Source organism: Antennarius striatus, chromosome 13 (genome assembly GCF_040054535.1).
Source record: "Antennarius striatus isolate MH-2024 chromosome 13, ASM4005453v1, whole genome shotgun sequence".
Taxonomy (NCBI): domain Eukaryota; kingdom Metazoa; phylum Chordata; class Actinopteri; order Lophiiformes; family Antennariidae; genus Antennarius; species Antennarius striatus.
Window position 1 is genome coordinate 8,800,340 of NC_090788.1, and position 19,661 is coordinate 8,820,000.

General features: G+C 39.7%; 1 protein-coding gene and 1 non-coding gene across 5 annotated transcripts in view; one reads left to right on the plus strand and one right to left on the minus strand.

Annotated features, from left to right (window-relative positions):
- Positions 1-16,967, minus strand: part of LOC137605839 (glutamate receptor 3-like) — a 65,274-nt gene extending 48,307 nt beyond the window's left edge. For all 4 annotated transcript variants that reach the window (XR_011037796.1, XR_011037797.1, XM_068330683.1 and 1 more), the window contains exons 1-2: positions 16,619-16,967; positions 16,032-16,190 (exon numbers count right to left, since the gene is read on the minus strand). Coding sequence is in view for 2 of the 4 variants with exons in the window: in XM_068330683.1 (XP_068186784.1) it covers positions 16,032-16,190; positions 16,619-16,706 (247 nt within the window). In the remaining 2 variants the exon portion in view is untranslated. The remainder of the gene's footprint in view (positions 1-16,031; positions 16,191-16,618) is intronic.
- trnan-guu (transfer RNA asparagine (anticodon GUU)) lies at positions 4,333-4,407 on the plus strand. The gene has a single exon. It is a non-coding gene; the product is annotated as a tRNA-Asn (tRNA).
- Positions 16,968-19,661: the final 2,694 nt, after the last annotated feature.

Consider the following 19,661-nt stretch of genomic DNA (forward strand, 5'->3'; position numbering starts at 1 on the left):
TAATCAATAACTGAGATATTTTTCATCAACCGGTAAATGATTGAATTTCATCATAGAATGTCACGAAAAAAGGAAAAGGAAAAAAGTTTGAATGTTACCTGTTGATATCAGAGCTATTAGATCTGTTGTCTTATTTTGATACTGGTTGTTTGCTCTTGTTATTAATAAATCTGCTTCTCTAAAATGTATTAATTCTAGCAGGTCACGCTTGTCTGTACTGGTTACATGCTTCTCTACTACTGGCCAATTTGGTCTTCCTATTGTTGAAAATACTTTATTAATGAAATGTATGGTTTGTGGTTTCTGTATACTGCCACACTGACAGCTGTATTTCTATTTTTTATTTTTCAGTCACTCCTCTGTGATTATGTACTGATTGCAGTTGGACCCCTTTGGAAAGGAGATGGTAATAAAGGTAATTATTGAATGTTTGGACAAATTAAAGACTGCATCACAATTTATTCATTGCATTCCAACAAATTTGTCTTGCTTTGCAACATAAACATTTATCAGAATTTCTGTGGCAGCAATATTACTGTAATGGTTCCAATGAGGAGTCAAATGCATGGGGCTTGCAGTACAGAGAGAAATTATTCAAAAATAGGTTATAGGGCCAAAACAAAAAAAAGTATCATGATATCCAGAGGATAGGGCTGGCCAAATGCAGGCAGAATTTTCATGCACAAACTTTTCGTGAAAAAAAGGTGAATAAATCTGAAGTGGTAGAGAAGAAATGGTTGGTATGTGAGACGAAACATCACTGACAAAAAGGGAGCAGGAGTCAGACAGACTAAACCCACTGGGATAAAGAGTGAATGATTAACAGGTGACACGGGGAGGAGACGATCAGAAGCACGAGAAATAATCACAGGCTGGAGGGGAAATGGAGAACAGAGAGTGAGAGGGGTAAGCAAAAGAAGGATAAACTGACAAGAGACAGAGAATACGCAGCCGTGGAGAAATGAAAAGACAGAGAACGGCAAACAGAAGGCTGAAACAGAGACACATGAACCAACAGGTCGAAACAACTATCCCCCCCAAAATAGAGAGCTAAGACAAAATCAATGACGATCTATGTTCACAGCTGTGTTTTATGGTGGTAGCACCTAGCATCAACCTGCTAGTAGACTAAAGGTTCTTTCTAATTAAATATCCCATTTTTTTCAGAAAAAAAAATACTTATGTGTTCAAACAGAGCTATTTCACACAATTTCATGTTGTTGTTTTTTTTTAAAAAAGAGTCTAGCCAAAATTAAAGATAAAACTTTTTCCTCTTCCTGCAGCATAACTGTGTAGATTTGTGTGGTTTGTCCAGTTTTAGAGATAACTTCTGTGGAGATTTTGGCCTTCTCTCAAAACTAGAGCAATGGATGTAGATGGCTTTGGATGTGGAACTCAAAAGCTTTGAAAAAAAAAAAACCCCTCAGAAGCATTTGAATTTTTCATTCAGTCAGAGGGATGAAATGAATGATAATGTCCTATGCTGTCACAGCCAGGATCTTCTCATCCTTCAGTGGATGAGTGTTTCCATTTGCACAACGCAAAGACGCTGTTGCATAAAGCAAGAAGTCTGTGGATTAACACGAGTAACCAGGTCATGATTTCTGGAAAGGCCCACTTTCAAATTTACAAGATAACGAATTATTTACTTCACTATTTTATATCTGAAGGACAATTTCCAGCCTTGTTTTTAATGAATCCACAGGCCTGTCCTAAACACTTGAATACATATTCACACATAACTAGGAAAATGTCAGAGCAGGTAATTTATTTACTTTTGTTTTCTGCATCTTTCACACCAGCTCCGTTCATGTTATCCAAGAACAATCGAGGGAAGCCATTACGATAGCACATCCAAGATCAACCAGTTTTATTCTCAAAATGGCAGCAGTCTGTTTTGTTTGTCAAGGTTAAATAGACAGCCTCTCCAACAGGACTAATGAAATAATATATTAAAGCTCATAAAGCAGTAAACGCCCGTCACATGCAGTAGATTCATTGAATCATGACCGACGATGAAGAAATGCATCATTTACTTCACAAAGGGGAATTTAGAGCTGTTTTTTCCCACTACATTTCCATGCAGACTACCAACACCTGATTGGTGTGCATGATTATCATCTGAGGGAAAAAATTCACCTCTCTTCACTTTCCATCCACTTCCATCTTATTTTTTCCATTGGTTAACAAATGCCCACTCCTGCCTGTTAATACTGTCATGTCTGTTGCTCTCTCTCTTTCTTCTCTCACCCTTATCTCTGCTTGTCCTCTGCACTCAGCACCTCGTCAAACTTAACAAGGACATGCAGGAGAACCGGTGCCATCAACACTGCCATCTTCCTGAAACTCTCGGCTTTGCCGCTTTGAGGCTTTCACCTGCAGACAGCTGGGGAATCTTTTATGAATCTTTCATAAGCTTCACTGATGTGGGGGTAAACGTAGAGTGTACGAGCTCAGCAGAGCCAAGGCTACAAAGTGAATTCTTAAAGCACTATGGCTGAGGAGAGATAAGGGGGTGTTCTGTGCTCACTTGAAGAAAGAAGCACTGCAAGCAGTGGAAAATTTTTACTTTGTGCACATGCATGATGACAGTCAGAATGAACCCAGAGGACGCCTCTCACCAAGACCAGGAGAAGAACAGCCTTGGGATGAGTCACTGCTGAAAGCCTTAAGGCCTGAAGGAACTGGATGATGCACTTTGACAACAAGAGGACAATGCCTTTACCTTTTGCAACAACAGCTAATAACCTGTTCATGCATGTGCTGCCTGGTGGGAGGTTATTGTTCCACTGCTGTCTGAAAGAAGTGCCTGCAGCAATATTAAAGGGAAAAAGACCAGCAAGACTTAAGACTGTTTTCCTGAGGTGGAGGAAGGCCATGTTTGTTTTAGCTGTATGTTCTGTCCTGTGGTCATAAATTCAACAAGAGAAGAAGAATGTTTTGAGCTAAATGCTTATTGTGGCATGCTAACCACAACACAATCATAATGAAAATACTGTCAAAAAAGAAAAGTAAGCATGTTAATCATTTATGATGCTCACCATTTCAGTTTAGCATACCAGAATGCTAACGCTGGCTAATTAGGATTAGACAATGGGCAATTGAAGCTTATTAGAAAGCGATTTGAAAAGTTTCTCATGGCGCTGAATCAAGAAGTCAAACCACAGGCAAACACACTGCCATCATTTTTAAAAAATGCAAATTGTGCTTTTCATAGTAATATGAGATAATTAGAATAATTTCACTAGTATATTCACTAGGGCGGCAGTGGCTCAGTGGTAGAGCCATCGTCTTGAAGACAGGACCGCCCAGCCATCGGGGGTTCGAATCCCGCTCCCACCAGAACATCCATCGGAGCGTGAGCTGACGATGGGAGGTGTTGGCTCACCTCCCAGCCGCTGCCAAGGCACCCTTGAGCAAGGCACCGTCCCCCCTACAAGATGCTCATTGGGGTGAGACCCATCACTCCACCTCCCTTGCACTGTATGTCCTCTCTACTTACTATTTGCATGCCTACAGACCCCTAGTGTGTGTTGTGTTCAGGGGCCTGTAACCTGTAACCCATGTGTGTAATTAACACATATACTGTATGTACATGTGTGAGTGTAAAAATAATTTCCCAAAAGGGATAAATAAAGTATAGATTATTATCAGCTTGACAGTTTAGTTCTAGCTCTGTATTTTTATTCTGCTTCTTGCAGTGTAATGTCAGCTTGTCAATGTTTCTGCTGTTAGGTGGTCGAGTAAAGGAGATCATACACTGTTACCACAAAAGAAGAAATAGTAAAGCAGGCAGGAAGATGACAAAAAAGATGAATGGGGGATTTCAAATGAGATGAGGAAGAAATATGTGAAGCATGCAAAGAAACAAAAAGACACGGACAGATCCAAAAGCAACGCCACAGGAACCAATGAAATATATTTTAAATCTGTTAATTGTTATACCTATGCACTTCATAACTGTATCAAGTTATGAAGTTATGAAGCTTATATAAATATACTATATAGAAACTGGAGCCTGTCGCAGGAGAGAGATTCAACCTGGAGAGAGATGAACAACCAGGACCTTCTAACAGAGTGGCACACACCATTCCGCTGTCACCGCCTCACTGCAGATGAATTTACAACATATGATCATATTATCTCTCTCATGGTAATGAAACTAGGTAAAAGTATGAAACATTCCTTTTACAGGCGCTAATATACAGGAAATATATCTGCAAAAGATTTAAGGTGAATTAAATCAATTATTATTAAGTTAACAAGTAAAAATTGTTAAACAAACTTTAATTTGTATAATTTACGTTATGCCCACCATGATGCCCACTTTGAGTCTCTGTGGCGCAATCGGTTAGCGCCATTTGGCTGTTAACCGAAAGGTTGGTGGTTCGAGCCCACCCAGGGATGATGTCTTTAAGCAATTTCCCCTTCAGGGGATTAATAAAGGATTCTGATGTACAACTTTGGGAAGAAATGCACTTTGAAGGGTGGTCTACTTTCAAATGAAGAGAACTAATTCACCTGGATGTTAATGTGAAAGAAAAAAAATAAGTAAGATGTTTGCTAGTTGCCTATTACATTAAAAAAGAAAGAGAATTCAAATTAAGTGAAGTGGAATCCAAACCTTGAAATAAGGTTTGTGTTTTAGGAGAAATTGCAAAATGAGATATAGTTATTAGGCTCTTGTCAATTTGCTGACTGACCGACACTCAGTGAAATCCCCTCAGAAACACCAAAATTTTCTGAGTGATAATTTTCAGGCCCTGAACAACAGCCTACTTGCCTCTTTTGTTATTCCAGGTTACATTCACATTCTGCCAGCAGCTTTTCAGGTTCTCGGCTAGACGGGTTGTACAACGATGTTGTGTGAATATCTCAGGACTGTGTCTGTGTCTGACAGCTGAGTGAGGATTCGTTCCAGGAGCAGGTATTTCCAAACCAAATATTATCACAGTTGTAGTTATGTTAACACAAGGGATCAGAGTGTCCTCACAGAACCAATTTTCACCCTCAATAGATCGGTTTCAGCTTTTACCGAGCCACGAGGGGTGAATACACACATACAACACGCAATTATACACACTAGGGTCTGAACTGCAGGTTTTTACACCACGACAGGCAAACAACATCAGTGCTTGGTTCACAATTCTTATTGCTGGAAAACATACATTTCCATCTCACATGAAGTACATTTTGTTGTTGATGGAAAAACCCTGTCAAAGGCGCGTAAAAAACATTTTTTTACAAAACTAAATGAAAGTCTCTCTCAATTTTGTAATTTCCCCCAGCTTTTTTAACGGTGACTCCTCATATTGCACATAACAACACATCAAAACGGGCATTGCAAGTGCACCTAAATTTTCAGAAGCTTGTCTGGTTCAGATTGAGAACCTGATTCAAACTTTCATGGGGCGGCAGTGGCTCAGTGGTAGAGCAGACATCTTAAGACCAGACATCGCCCAGCCATCAGCGGTTTGATTCCCACTCCCGCCAGACATCCTCGGAGTGTGAGCTGACAGTGGGAAGTTTCAGCTCACTTCCCAGCCACTGCTGAGGTGCCCTTGAGCAAGGTGCCATCCCCCCCATAAGCTGCCCATTTGGGACACAACCCCTCAAGTGACCCTTCACTCTGCCTCCCCCTATACTAATTTGCATGCCTACAGGCCCGTTGTGTGTTTGTTCAGGGGCCGGTATACCATATATATCAGTGACGTGCAGTCAGGGGAGGCAGCCATGGCCTCACTTGCCGTCATGAAAGAAAAAAATAAAAAATGTAATACATTAAATGGTTATATTTATCCAGTGATGTGTATTATATAGTTATTTTCCATTTAACGTCACCAATTTTAGGTTATTTTTACTCAAAATCCCTGAATTTTCACATTTACCGCTGAAATACTAAGAGACCTGCGGTGAAGCACCAGCCATCCGAGCCTCACCATGGATTACACAATAGCTCAGATAGCTGTGCTGGTAGCTATACAGTGAGACCGTAATGCTACCTCTCTATATGTTGCTATTAAAATGCTCAAACAAGTTTGCTCTATGAACTAAATTCCCATAATTTAGCTAATGTATATAATGTACAGTGTTTTTGGTCAACAACTGTATGTGTGTAACGTCTTTCTTGAGTCGAGCGTTCCTGAAATGGCTGAGAAGAGGCACCATGTTCTCCGGTCTCATGGTAGGGGGCGCTGGCGATCCCAGGGATTCGGCTGAGCATTCCTCTTCCTCGGCCTTAGAAGAAGTGACAGCAAACTACAGCCATTCATTTATTTTCCACTTGCCTTGCCTTACTATAAAAATGGAGGACTACATATTTCAAGTCAAAATTTTTTGATGCTTTTGTTCAGAAAGCGGCGCATGGACTTCATTTATAAATGAACGTAACATATAAACAAACGTGTAGGCAAGAACATAACGTATTTTTTAATCAAATGTGCTAATTGTGTGTTACAGTTTATATGTGTAAATAATTCTGCTATGGGACTTTAAAAATAACCCACTTACTGTTATTAATTATTAATTAAATGGTGAATAAGCCACACTGTAGGTTCTGTTTTTGTAAATCTAATTATGATGAAATCAGTGCCTCACCAGCGAAGAACCTCACCGCACATCACTGATAAATATGCATGTCTAACATCTCTGTATGGTGTGAGTGTAAAGAAGATTTCCTGTTTTGGGATAAATAAAGTGATTCTTTATTTTTGGGGGGATCTACTTTTTCAAACCTTTTACATCTAGTATTTTCATAACGTACTGTATTTATTTTTCACAGTAAAAATTAAAATAAAACATAACAGCAATAAGAGTTTTGAATTGAGCATTTTACTTGCGGTAACAACAGACTGACTTAAAATTCCTTTTGAATATTGTATGTGGACAAAATTTTAAAAAAAGACATCTGAGAAGACAAGATCAGTACTGTTCATAGATATTCCAAGGCTGTTGCGTAATGGAGTTGCTTTCATTGAATCTGTTTAGGCATTCATCACGCATTTCCATTTTTATCAGCCATGAAAGAAATGAATTAATAAACCGCACTTCAAACATTTGAAGTAAAAACTGTTAAGAGAGTCTACAGCCATGCTAGCAGCTCTGTAATGGTGACACAGTAGTGCTTCAAGCTAAACCATCTTAGATAAAGTCTCATTTTGCTATCCTTCGTCTGTTCAGTGCTGAAAAAAAAAACCTCCACAGGAAACAAAAGTTCACAGTTCTGTATATTTCAGTCCAAACCACTAATGTAAGAAAGCAGGTGACACTTGTGGAAATGTGTAGGAGCCCTGATATCATTAGGATAAATCCTCTGGAGACCAAGAATGTCGGCTCTGCCTTTCATGACAATGAATAAATGTTACTTAGTTAAGTCTGACGTGAACTGGACCGACAGATACACATTGTAATACATGTATGCACTGCACTATATACACTAAAGTATATAAACAAATCTCTATTATGGAGGAGGGATAGGGCTGTGGGGTTGTTTTCCAGGAGTCGGACTATATGCCCCCTAGTTCATGAGAAAGCGTAATGTATCATCATTCTAGGACATTTTGAACAATTGTGCAGTGTGAAGAAGACAGTTTTCTGTCCCAACATGACTCTGGTGCACAAACCAAGGTCCATACAGACATGGTTTGATGACTTTGGTTTGATGGTGTGGAAGAACTTGATTGGCCTGCACAAAGCTCTGACCTCAACCCTATCAAACGCCTTCTGGAGGAATAGGATTGAGATTGTGAGCCAGAACTTTGCACCTAACATCAGTGCCTGACTTCACAAATGCTCTTCTGGATGAATGAACAAAAATTCCCACAGACACTCCAAACTCTTACAGATAGCCCTCCCAGAAGAGCCGAACTGTTGTTCAATTTTAATACCTTAACTAAACTTAATTTTAATACCTTAACTTAACTTTCTGGGACAGAAAAGTTTCTTAAATTTTAATACCTTAACTTAATACCTTAACCTTAACTGCTCAACTCCTCTCTGGGGGAGTTGCAGAAGAAGAAAGTCCACACGAGAGCTGAGGGATGACACAAACAATACAGCAAAAACAATACAAACACTATAGACATTTCACTATACCCATACTTAACCAGGCCTGTTTATTTTTTATTTCTATGCCTATTTATGATTTTTCATTTATATATTCTTGATGGGTTATTTATTAATCTTTCTATTTGGTGTTGTACTACTTTCTATGTATGTGCTGGTGCTTTCTGTGTGCTTTTTCTGTGTTTTGTGTACTTACTGTGCTGTGTGCGACGGAGAGATTAATTTCCCTGAAGGAACCTCCTTAAGTGATAACTAAAGTTATACTCTACTATCTACTCTCTACGTATGAATTCAGACTGGGATGTCATAAAACTTCCTGTAGGTATATGGGTGTGTATTCCAATGCATTTGTACATTAAATGTAGACACAATAATATACCCAAAAAAATACCTACATAATGTAATTTTTAAAAATTAGTGCTGCACTCATTTTACTAACAAGCTCGTAAAAATCTTTTATTATTATTATTATTATTATTATTATTATTATTATTATTATTATTATTATTATTATTATTATTATTATTACTATTATTATTATTAGCAGTAGTAGTAGTAGTTGTAGTAGTATTAGTATCACTGTTAAATTCACCATGCACTAAAATAACAGAAAATAATCATTTGGATAAAACTGATAGATGGAAATATGCAACGTTTAGAATGCTCTCCATGTTTTGACATTCAAGTGTTTTATTTATTTGTACCCACATTATAGTCTGCACTGTTGTGCAATTTGTCTCAGTTGACCAACCACAGGGTAAGCAGAGGGCATGTATGGACTGGAGGAGTAGGTGTTCCTCCTCAGGCAGTTTAGTTACATGTTCGCTGGAATACCCACTTCTCTAAAGATTCCTGCTTTGTTAAAGCCCGCATTTTCTTCTAGTGGTTTACCTCTAACATATACTCATTACACACACAAAAATGCAAGGCAACAATGGCTGGATTATCCGTAATCTGAGAAATACAACTGTATTCAGCCTGCATGCTAAAACAACATGACAGAAGGAAATCTGCAACAGCAAAACAGAGACGAAGCCTGTGGCTATTGGAGTGCTGCATGGAAGAATAAACTTTAATATTTCACTGAAGCGCAGTAAAAGCACTGCTAACACTACACCTACACATGCTGCCTGCAAAACATCATCCAAGGAGAAACATAACAAGAGACAGGAATAAAACACACATACTAGAACATGGATTCACATCAGAATCACATCAAGAATGTGCAATAAACTGGAAAATTTGACAACTGTGATAAATGTACTTTCAATTAAGTCTGTACTATATCAGAATTTTTCATCTTAATCCCTAAAATTAATTCATTTAACATATTAAAATTCATCGTAAAATACAGCTCTGACCTCCTTCACAATTCATCAACTTTAAACATTTGTTCTAGTGTTCAACGCTGTTAAATAGCATAACACAAATGTCTCTGGAATCTCACAGAATGAAGCATCACATATGAGTTAAAGCAGGTGATTTTTAATAACACAACTCTTTCTTATTCAACAAATCATATTAACCTTTCTATATTTGTGATGACAGCATCCTCAAATTATTCACTCCCTTAATGGAATCTGGGTATCTTATAAATTCTTCAGTGAAGCTAGCAACTTTTTGTCATTGTACAATTTCAGGTAAAATTTAGAGAGTAAAAGCAGAGCCTGTCGGAGGCAGTTTCACCGAAGAACATTATGCAAGAGCACAACAAACTGCTGCAGCATCACTGTAGCTTGTCAGCAGTGATCACTGTCTGCCCTGTGCAGAATCCTGATGCACAGGAGTTGAAAGATACAGAAAACTCAGAAATGAATCTTTTTTGCATTAGGTACGTGATGCTTTGACCACATTTGACTGCCAGAGATGCCTTCAGTCATCTGATAATTACAAACTACTCCTTTTTAGCCAGTTCTTAAAAACCTTTTTCATTTACTCTGCCTGATTCAAGAGTGTGGTCTGCACCGATCCCTTAGTTTGACAATATTAATACAAAGACATAAAGAAAGATGGAAAATTTTTGTTATGTTACCCAGGGAGAATGTGATGTGAAATCTGAGCATGAATACTTGTCAACTTGGGGCAGGGCATCCAAACTGACAGGACTGGCTGCAGTAGCAGTAACACAGATATTTTTATCAGTGCAGCATGATAAAAGGACATGCTCTTGGGTAAGTATCTCTTTCTGTTCAAGGGCTCCTAAATCAAGGGGATCCATTTAAAGATATAAAATGGAACACACGTACATCCTTGTCGAAATATCTGACTAGAGGTGTCTAATGGGTTTTTCATGCTGAGCAAGTATTGACAGCTGAATTTAGGCGTGACCAATTTAGCTCAGACTTTTTTAACCTCTCATTATCATTAACCTCACCTGGTTTTGCCATACAAATTTACAGGTTATCATGCAGAATCCCCTCCTTCAAAATGAACCTGATATTGTCCATCATTCAGGACACACAGTTTAAACAAATTAACAGAGATATAGTGGATCCAAGACTGTTATATCTCATTTTATTGAACTCCAGTCTGATTTGGTTAGCTAGTTGAGTTAAACACAGCAAATAGATGTGTGTGTGTGTGTGTGTGTGTGTGTGTGTGTGTGTGTGTGTGTGTGTGTGTGTGTGTGTGTGTGTGTGTGTGTGTGTGTGTGTGTGTGTGTGTGTGTGTGTGTGCGTGTACGTGTGTGTGTGCGTGTACGTGTGTGTGCGTGTGTGTTTAGCAGATAATGTTAAATTACTAATATGCTTGTGTTTATTACCTGTTGTCTAAAGGTAGCACAACCTCACAATTAGCACCTCAAAAGCTCATTGACTAATAACCTAGAGTTTAGATGGTTGCCTGGCAACCTCAAAAAAATATTAAAATACCAGGATATTAATTTGCCCAGCTAAAGACTTTGGTCAAATGATGTTATGGGGCCGTAACGTAACGTCATATTCCAATTTGCAAGGTTTCTGTACCAATCAAACTACAAAATGCCAGTTTCCCTAAAAGTCAAATTTACATGACTTTAAGTCAAGTAAATTTAAAAAAAAAGAATATATAATATATAAACGAGCAACAAGGGATGATATGATTTTCATGTCAGGAGCAGCCAATCCTTTGTCTTTCATGCCTTCCAGTTAGTGTGTTTCACCAACAACACACACGTCAATAAAACAATTTCAAATACTGAAATTTGACTATGTGGATGAAAGGAGCTCTTTCTCTGGTTGGTTGAGTTCTCTGTCTGATAAGTTCCTTGTCCATCTGTCCTGTGTGTTGTCTGCAGTTGCACTCCCTGGTTTCTGTCTCCAGCTACGTTCTTTTTCCCTTGAAGTTTTGCTTGCCCAAGATTGGAGGCTTAGAAAGTTACGTCTTTGCCTTCCCTTTTCTTCAGACCCTCGATGGTAAAGTGGGCCTACCTCACTCTCTCATTCCAGAATTGGTTTTGGGAATGACAGACTAAGGCAGGTCTATTTCACCATTGAGGGCCTGAAAAAGCTGACCAGTTGTTCATGAAACTAATGCAGGTTTTGCCACCTATGATCCTGGAGGAAGTCTCCAATTTGTGGAGACAGCTCAACACATTAAGAGCAACGAAAGGCAAAGACATACAGGTAAGTTTCTAAGCCTCCAATTTCAAAAATTCAAGGGCAAAGAACTCAGCTAGAGACAGAAACCAGGGGGTCCAACTGCAGACAACACACAGGGCAGTTGGGTGAGGAATTGAGGAGCCAGGCGGGTCTTGACAATGGTCGTTGGAATATCAATAGTACTGACCACACCTCACAGGGTTAATAAACTGAAACAAGACCAACCACCACTAGAACTGAAGAAGTCTCTTGGATGAGAGGTGAAAAGTCTTCAAGAAACTTTCTTTAACTCCAGTGGATTGACCTAAAAAACTGGATACATCTGCTTAGACACTGTAAAACCGCATATTGTCCTTATTTGGACACAGCGTATGAGTCAATACAGTCATCATTGTCTTTATAGTGCAAAACAGGAAGAAGAAGATTAAGAGGAGGAGGAGGAGGAGGAGATCTGGCAAAATGAACTGGTCTATGCTGCATCAGTAGGACTGTCCGCTGCCTACACACTGAAGTGCTCCAGCATTGGCCTCTGTCTGAGCAGCATCACACTGGTTGAGTCATAGCAGAGGGAGGACAGGTAGCTATAATAAACATTCCAATATGAAACACACTGGATTTAATTTAACTGATCAAATGAAAGTTCTCCTCTGGAAATGTTTAGTAAGTGACCTTTAAAAATGCAGGCTGTGGCTTTTTGGAAGCTTGTGTTGTGACTATACATTTGCTAATCTCCTAAAAGATCAAACCATTTAAACAAATTAAAACACTTTAGAATACAATTATTCATAAACTGAGAAAGCACTTTGGAAATTAAGGTATGAACTTTTAATTGTCTGTTATGTCCTGAAATTAAAATCCGACGTACACCAGCGTTAACTCGCCCCATGAATGTCCATCCCTGCCAGCGCCGCTCTCTCCTTTTCTCTGCCGCCTCTTCCTGCCCTGACCTCAGTCTTAATGGGTATAACCTTCCTATTTCTACATTTATGCACATAATCTGTCCTCGCCCGGGGCAAGGTGTCACATCAATACATCCTGCAGTGTCACTCCAGCCTCACAAATTGGAGAGTTAAAAAAAGTCACAATCACAGGGTATATTCCTCTTTGTCAAAATCATTTCTATCAAGTCGCAACGACTACAAATTGTTTGCTGCGGTGCATCAGTGGCTGTTTATATGTTTGTTTGTTTGCTTGTTTTGCAGCTTTTACAGATGCAATGTCAGAGTCTCGCTGAAGATTCACCGTCTCTTGACAGAAGACATGGACAAAAGCCATATATGAGCAAAGACGAGCGGAGACAGAGAAAATGAAAACCTTGTGAGAATTGATTTTTCCATACTGTAGACTGAACAAACACACACACAGACACACACACACACACACACACACACACAGACGCGCACACACAGACACACACACACACACATACACACACACACATACATACACACACACACACACACACACACTGGTACCGGACTTCGGCTTCTACCTATTGATCTGTCCTGCCAATAACACAGTCATTTGCCATCAGGGATTTGTAACAATCGTTATATACTGACCCAGCTGGAGGACAGAACTGTTGTTTTGTTGTGTCCATTCAGAATCCACACAACAAACATAACAGATGAGGCCTAAGCGCATTTATATAACCGTTACTCATTTAGTCATTCCATACTGAATGGGCGGCTCTGAAGACAATCCACAGAGATCATAGGAAATAAGTAGATTCAGAAACCCTAATATTATCAACGCAAACACTGATAATATTACAGAAATGAAAAATGTGAGCTTTCGGAACGCAACCTCATAAATCAGAATAGGAATCCATGTGTCATAATGAAACCCTAATCGTCACCTTGGCTACATCAACACCTGCTAAGCAAGCAGGGCATTATGCAATCCAGACTGCTAAAATAAGAATCGTGGAGTTTGGTGTATTTTCAAGCAGCGCCTTAGTCACAAGCTGGCCTGGCTGGTCTGCATAATGAGCAGCTCACTGTTTTTTGTTTTTTTTTAACTGTGAAGCATCTAGCTTTCCCTGTATCAGTTTACCTTACTAAAATTAATCCTCCGGATTATCCTTTTTTTCTTCTAATCCTTTAGGAAGAAAACCCTTAAGCTTCTTTCAAAAACAATGGACTCAGTTTAACTCAAATTGAATCCTGGCTGAATTTTAGGAATCTGTGTGACTCAACAGGCCTCAATTTCCCTTATATAACTCTACAGAGCTCCACATGTGGACCGATCGCATTTTTGTAGCCCTCTTAAGAAATTTAGCAGATAAAGAGATGACAGTGAATGTGAGGGTGCGGCATTACAATATTATGTCTTAAAACACATCAGATATCATGACTTACATTTCTGACCTGTGAGTGAAAGAGAGGTCTGGAGTAAAGACAGTTCATCGACCCTGTCACAAGCGATTGTGCTCGATGAGTAATTTTTACATAATGGCTTCCTTTTGAATCCCTGGAAATGCAAAACAGGCCTTAGAAGGAGGGATATTGCTTCATTCCTGATCCAGACACGACAGGTACGTAATATTCTTCTCTTCCTTCAGTAACAACTGCTGAAGTGCCCTTGAGCTAAACACTGACCTCACAACCACTCCACTGTAATCGCTGAGCATTCAGCAGTGTAAAGCAATGCTTGATCTGGGTGTGAGTCTGTGAATTTATGCAGACGTGCATCTGCTGTGCTTACCAACAACAACTACTTCATCTCAACATTTTCAATATGGTCAAGCTCACGATCCATGTGGTACAATCTGCTTCTGTTTCTGCCTTTGTTCTTTCTTCATTAGGTCACACAGCTGCCCTCTATGTCAGCCGACAAAGCTTGAAGAGCTGTAGCTGATCCTTAAGCATGAAGGGTGGAGTGCAGTTGGTGGGAAGAAGGATAACAAATTAATTCTCCAGACATAACTTGATTCTCTGTATGGCACAGGAGTGAGTGGTGGACCAATTATGGAGCCATCTCACTCGCCAGCACACTTCCTATCAAATCCATCATGTTTGTAGAGATGACTACACGGATTACAGCATGTTACAGCTGATGTATTATACTGTAGGCTATTTATCCATCAAAAGTGTAGTCAGAGGAATATATGCCACAATGCTGCTGCTACTGGCTAGAGCATTAAATCATTATAAAATGGAATGGTTGGAAAGCTAAATATTGCTGCTAATCCACATATCTGACTGATAACACATAACAGTAACAGAAGCAATCCTTCGATGGAAATATTTAACAGGAGCTGAGTTCTCAAAAGCAGAACTTTTACTTTCAGTCATCAGAGATGGGAAAGTTTGACAAAAATAGTTCAAATACAATACGGTGCCATTGGCCAGACTCCCTTAATGGTGAACACCGGGGGAGTCAGCTCAATTCTGCAGTTTAAAGGAAAAAAAACTGTCTTGAATCATTAAAAAATACTAGAGCAGTGCCTTTGAACATGAAAAAATATTTTATTTGAGAAGCACCATAAGAAATAGAATAGTTTCACCCAGAACCTTTCTTGTGTGAGGCAACAGTTGTCAAACTACATTTTTAAATTTGAAAAATATGTTAAATTAACTGAAATATAAACAAAAATATGTAAATATTCCAAGTCATACTTTGAATATTACTATATTAGTACATTGTCACACAAAATTGAAGTTAAATTCAATAATATTTGTCAGTGGAACAATCATGATATATATTATTGAAGACTTACATTCTCCAGAAAGTTATAAATTCAACAGCTCATTAATGAAAGATTTAATTACTAGAAATTACTGTTCACATGACTTAATCCTCCCAAAATAAGCTAAGTTACCAGAACTTTATTTAGATATTCTGCCAAGATTTACACTGAATCAGTACAGCCACGATCTTTTTGCATTGATCGCTTTGCCAAGATCTCTTGGGGTCTCTATCTGGTGTCACAGCCAGATGCCAGGACAAGCAGAGTGGGAGTATTTCATTTTCTCCACTGTGTCAGGACATCTTTGCACTACAAACCCACTTCTTTATATAACTCAGTTTGCACAATCCTTGTGTTTGGCCAATGGAAGTCAGACTGCATCCAGCTGGTGAATATTGGATCTTGTGTTTTATTACCAGTCACATAACGGGTGTGTGCACGTAAGACTTCTTTTAAATCACTGACTGATTCACCTGAGCACCGATTTCACTTCATAAACATCTGCCAATGAGTCGAGTTAGTGTGTGTGTGTGTGTGTGTGTGTGTGTGTGTGTGTGTGTGTGTGCGTGCGTGCGTGCGTGTGTGCATCATTAATTAGATATAATATGAAAATGAGGTTTGTGAACAGTAAGGAATCGTTTCATTTCTTGACTGATATTACGCAGAGAAAACTCTGCATCCAAGGTGGAAGTACTCACAGGCGTGTGTGACAGAGAAACTGTTGGAGGACTCCAGGTTGTCGACATTGTAATTGAGGTGGAAGGGTTTCTCCGTCGCATTCTGGTTGGTGTTATACAGCTGGACTGCAAACCTGAAGGCGCTGTGCTCCTGCACCGTGGAGCGCATGAACAGTCCGCCTACGAGAAATAAGATGGTACACAAATCAGCACCGTGTTAGTACATCCAACACACACGCCGAATCTTCTCCCCGTCTTCGCAATATGACTTATTTCCAGAGTTAGGGGAGTGCCAAAAAAAATACGCATTATCGCGCAAACGGCCGGCCCAGCTAATTTGAAGGAAAAACATCCAAATAAACGTGTTGCCATTCACTAAACACTGAAGATAATGGAAAAACTTGGGATTTGATCATTTGAACTCCCATTTTTTTATCAAACCGCCAAAAGAAAGAAAGACGCACATGATCCAGGAGATACATTCGGGCTTGATGAGAAGTAAAACTTGGAAATAAATCACGCAAATAACCAAAAACCAGTTGGACTTACAGAAACGTGTCCTATTTAGACTGAGTGAACAAAGAAATGCAGCATCCACTACAACTTACCGATGTTGATTTGATTTGGAAAGCCAGCCAGCGAGTCCCTACCAAAATTCATTAAAACAAGCGCTGTCGCTATTGTGCAGTGCAACATTTTTCTCCGAGAAGTGGAATCAAGTCCTGGTCTGTGTGTGCCAGAGGTACAGCGAGGAGAACCATGTACACCGGCTTGTGTGGACAGAAATCCACAAGATGCGGCGGGTCTCTCTCACTTCACTGTGTGCACCCACGGTAAATGTGTGCCAGCGCAACTGCAGCGCCAGCCCTCTGCTGCTGCTGGAAACCTAAAGCCGCTGATTTATCTCAAAGATGGAGGAGGAGGAGAGGAGAGGCGAATCTCCACACCGCGGATAAGGACCATTGAAACAGGAGCAAGTGGAAAGAGAGGAGGGAGAGAGGGGCGTTTATCAAACTTGGTCTGACGTTGAATTATAACAAGTGCGCGCCCCCCTCCCCGCCTCCCCCCTCACGTCACTGCGGAGAGCGTGTGTGTGTGTGTGTGTGTGTGTGTGTGTGTGTGTGTGTGTGTGTGTGTGTGTGTGTGTGTGTGTGTGTGTGTGTGTGTGTATGCGTGCGTCTGTCTGTCTGTCTGTCTGTCTGTCTGTCTGTCTGTCTGTCTATCTATCTATGTACCTACCCATCCATCCATCCATCCATCCATCCATCCATCCAGTAGACCCACCCCAGCACTGTAATCTCAGGCTGTCCCCTGCAGGTGTTGGAGTGCAGAGACCATAGAGGTAGTGGCTAATGCACTGATTTATCACTTTTTAATCACTGGTTGCCAAGTGGTCCATAACTCATGCTCAGTATTAGTATTCTAATTGACTTACTTGTGATAAGTCATTACAGTTTCATTTTCGTTGGCAGCATGTGCAGCTGATGAAGGTATTGAGGGAGCAGCAACCTAATTTTAGGGACCATCATATTCTGGTGATGCATTTGGGGGTGTAGTTTCAGCGGTAAAATGAATGACAGTGGTATTAGTTTTTGTTTTTATTTCCTGTTGTGAATTATCCAAGTAATCTATGTTTGAAATAAAGGATTGATTTCACTTTTAATCAGAGACATTTCACTGTATTAATGTCACACAAATGACAACATTTTACTAGCACATGGTAGAAAAAGTACAGGCCAGCATATTATTGTCACTCTTCAAATATTTTCACACACCATGCTTGAAGTCTGAAAAAGTATTCCACTTGCCATCAGACTAAAATTATATGATGCGATACTTGAAGTTATCTTCAGTACTACTGTCATGCAATTTGTCCGACTGTCAGTCCGGCTGTATTAAGAGAGAATAAGACAGATAGTTATTTGAGTACTTCCATCATCAGTGTTTCGAGGAATGGGAATCACAGGCAATCCTGGTCTTTAGAACTCAGAAATGAAAGACTTTTATGTGATTCTACTTGGACCTTTGTGCCTGAATTAAGTGTAAAATACCTCAAACCTAATATTTTTCTACTTTATCAGTGCTTCTCTTTTATAACACTGAATCTCTACTTGTGTCATCTTAAAATAACAGTAGTGCTTGCAGCCTGAGCTGAATACAGCATCTTTAAGGTCTTGACAAGACCTAACAAATTCACAATGGTATTCAGGCTTGTTAGACTATAACTTATCATTTAAAGTATAATGTCTAGTCCATGCAGCATTCTGTGTAGGTATGTGATTTAAATAGTGAAATGTGGTTATTTACTTGCACAGTATGAATCAAAATTAAAATGGCAGGTGGAATGTCACTGTAATTAAACTTCACAAGAGGAGATAATTCCTAGATGATAGATATCAGTTCAGCCACTCAATAAATGATGCAATTAGTTTGGCATTTTTTGAATTCACAAGAGGTGTGTGGTCTGAGGCGAGCGACATGAAGTGTCTGATTTTACTGCAGTGGCGCAGCAGTTACTGCTGTCATCTCACCCGACGTTGGTTCCGTTTGAATGTGGACCTGGATCCTTTGAGTTTGCGTGTCCTCCCAGTGTTTGCTTTTGTTCCCTTTGGTTCTCTGGCTTCCTCCAAAAACATGCAACATTCACAGCTTTAAAATGCCCCTACGGGCTAATGATTGTTTGTCTCTCCTCTCCCGCCTTTTCAGTTGAATTGAGAGAGGATCGGCTTCAGCATCTCCTCACTACCCTGTAAAGGATGAGTGGGCCTTGAAAATGTATGGATGGGAATGTAACACAAAACATGCAAAGTATAAAGATGCCATATTAATCATACTTTACCCTCTCCCTCTTAATCATTTGGTGTGATGTAGAATGTACGGCCGTGACTATGACTACTGCAGCTGATCACTGATTCCCAAGGATGACCTTCAGCATGTATTCTTCTTAAATATGTGACAGCATTTCAATAACCATTGGAAGACCTTCGTAATCGTGTTACCATTGTGATGCCTCTTACGCGCATCTTGGGCATTCTTCCCACTTCCCACCATGGCAAATGAGATCTGCTCAGGGAGTCTCTTGCTCTCTGTCTGATAATCAACCTCTTTAGTGAGATTCAATTGAGTGTAAATATCAGCAGGTCGTTTGAGAACTCCCTATGGAGTTTTAGCGTAAATCATATTTATGAGTTGTGGACCATATGGTGGGTGCGATTATTAGCAGCGTGTTGATATGGCTTCGCTCCAAGTTGTTAATACCAACAAGGTGATGGCAAACCATGACCTAAGAAGACACAGCACACACAAATGAAGCAGTTCTATGTTGGGTTTGGACGGTCGACTGCAACGCAACACAACATAAATCCATCAATTTGTATGTCAAAGAGCATGCACTAGTATTTGTCAATGCCAATTAATCAATGTCTGTGAACATAACCTTGTTTTATATATATAGAATTTCCTTGTTATAACCACAGACTTATGCACACAAGTTGACAGCCTGGGGGGACAGAGTGGCCTAAATATGGGTGCATCCAGGGTTAGACGTAGCCCTGTTAACAGAGCACACAGTTGCAATCAGACGCATCAACCATCAGTAATTGATTCATCGGAAGGGAAACTCAGTCATGTGATAATTTTTTGAACAAATAA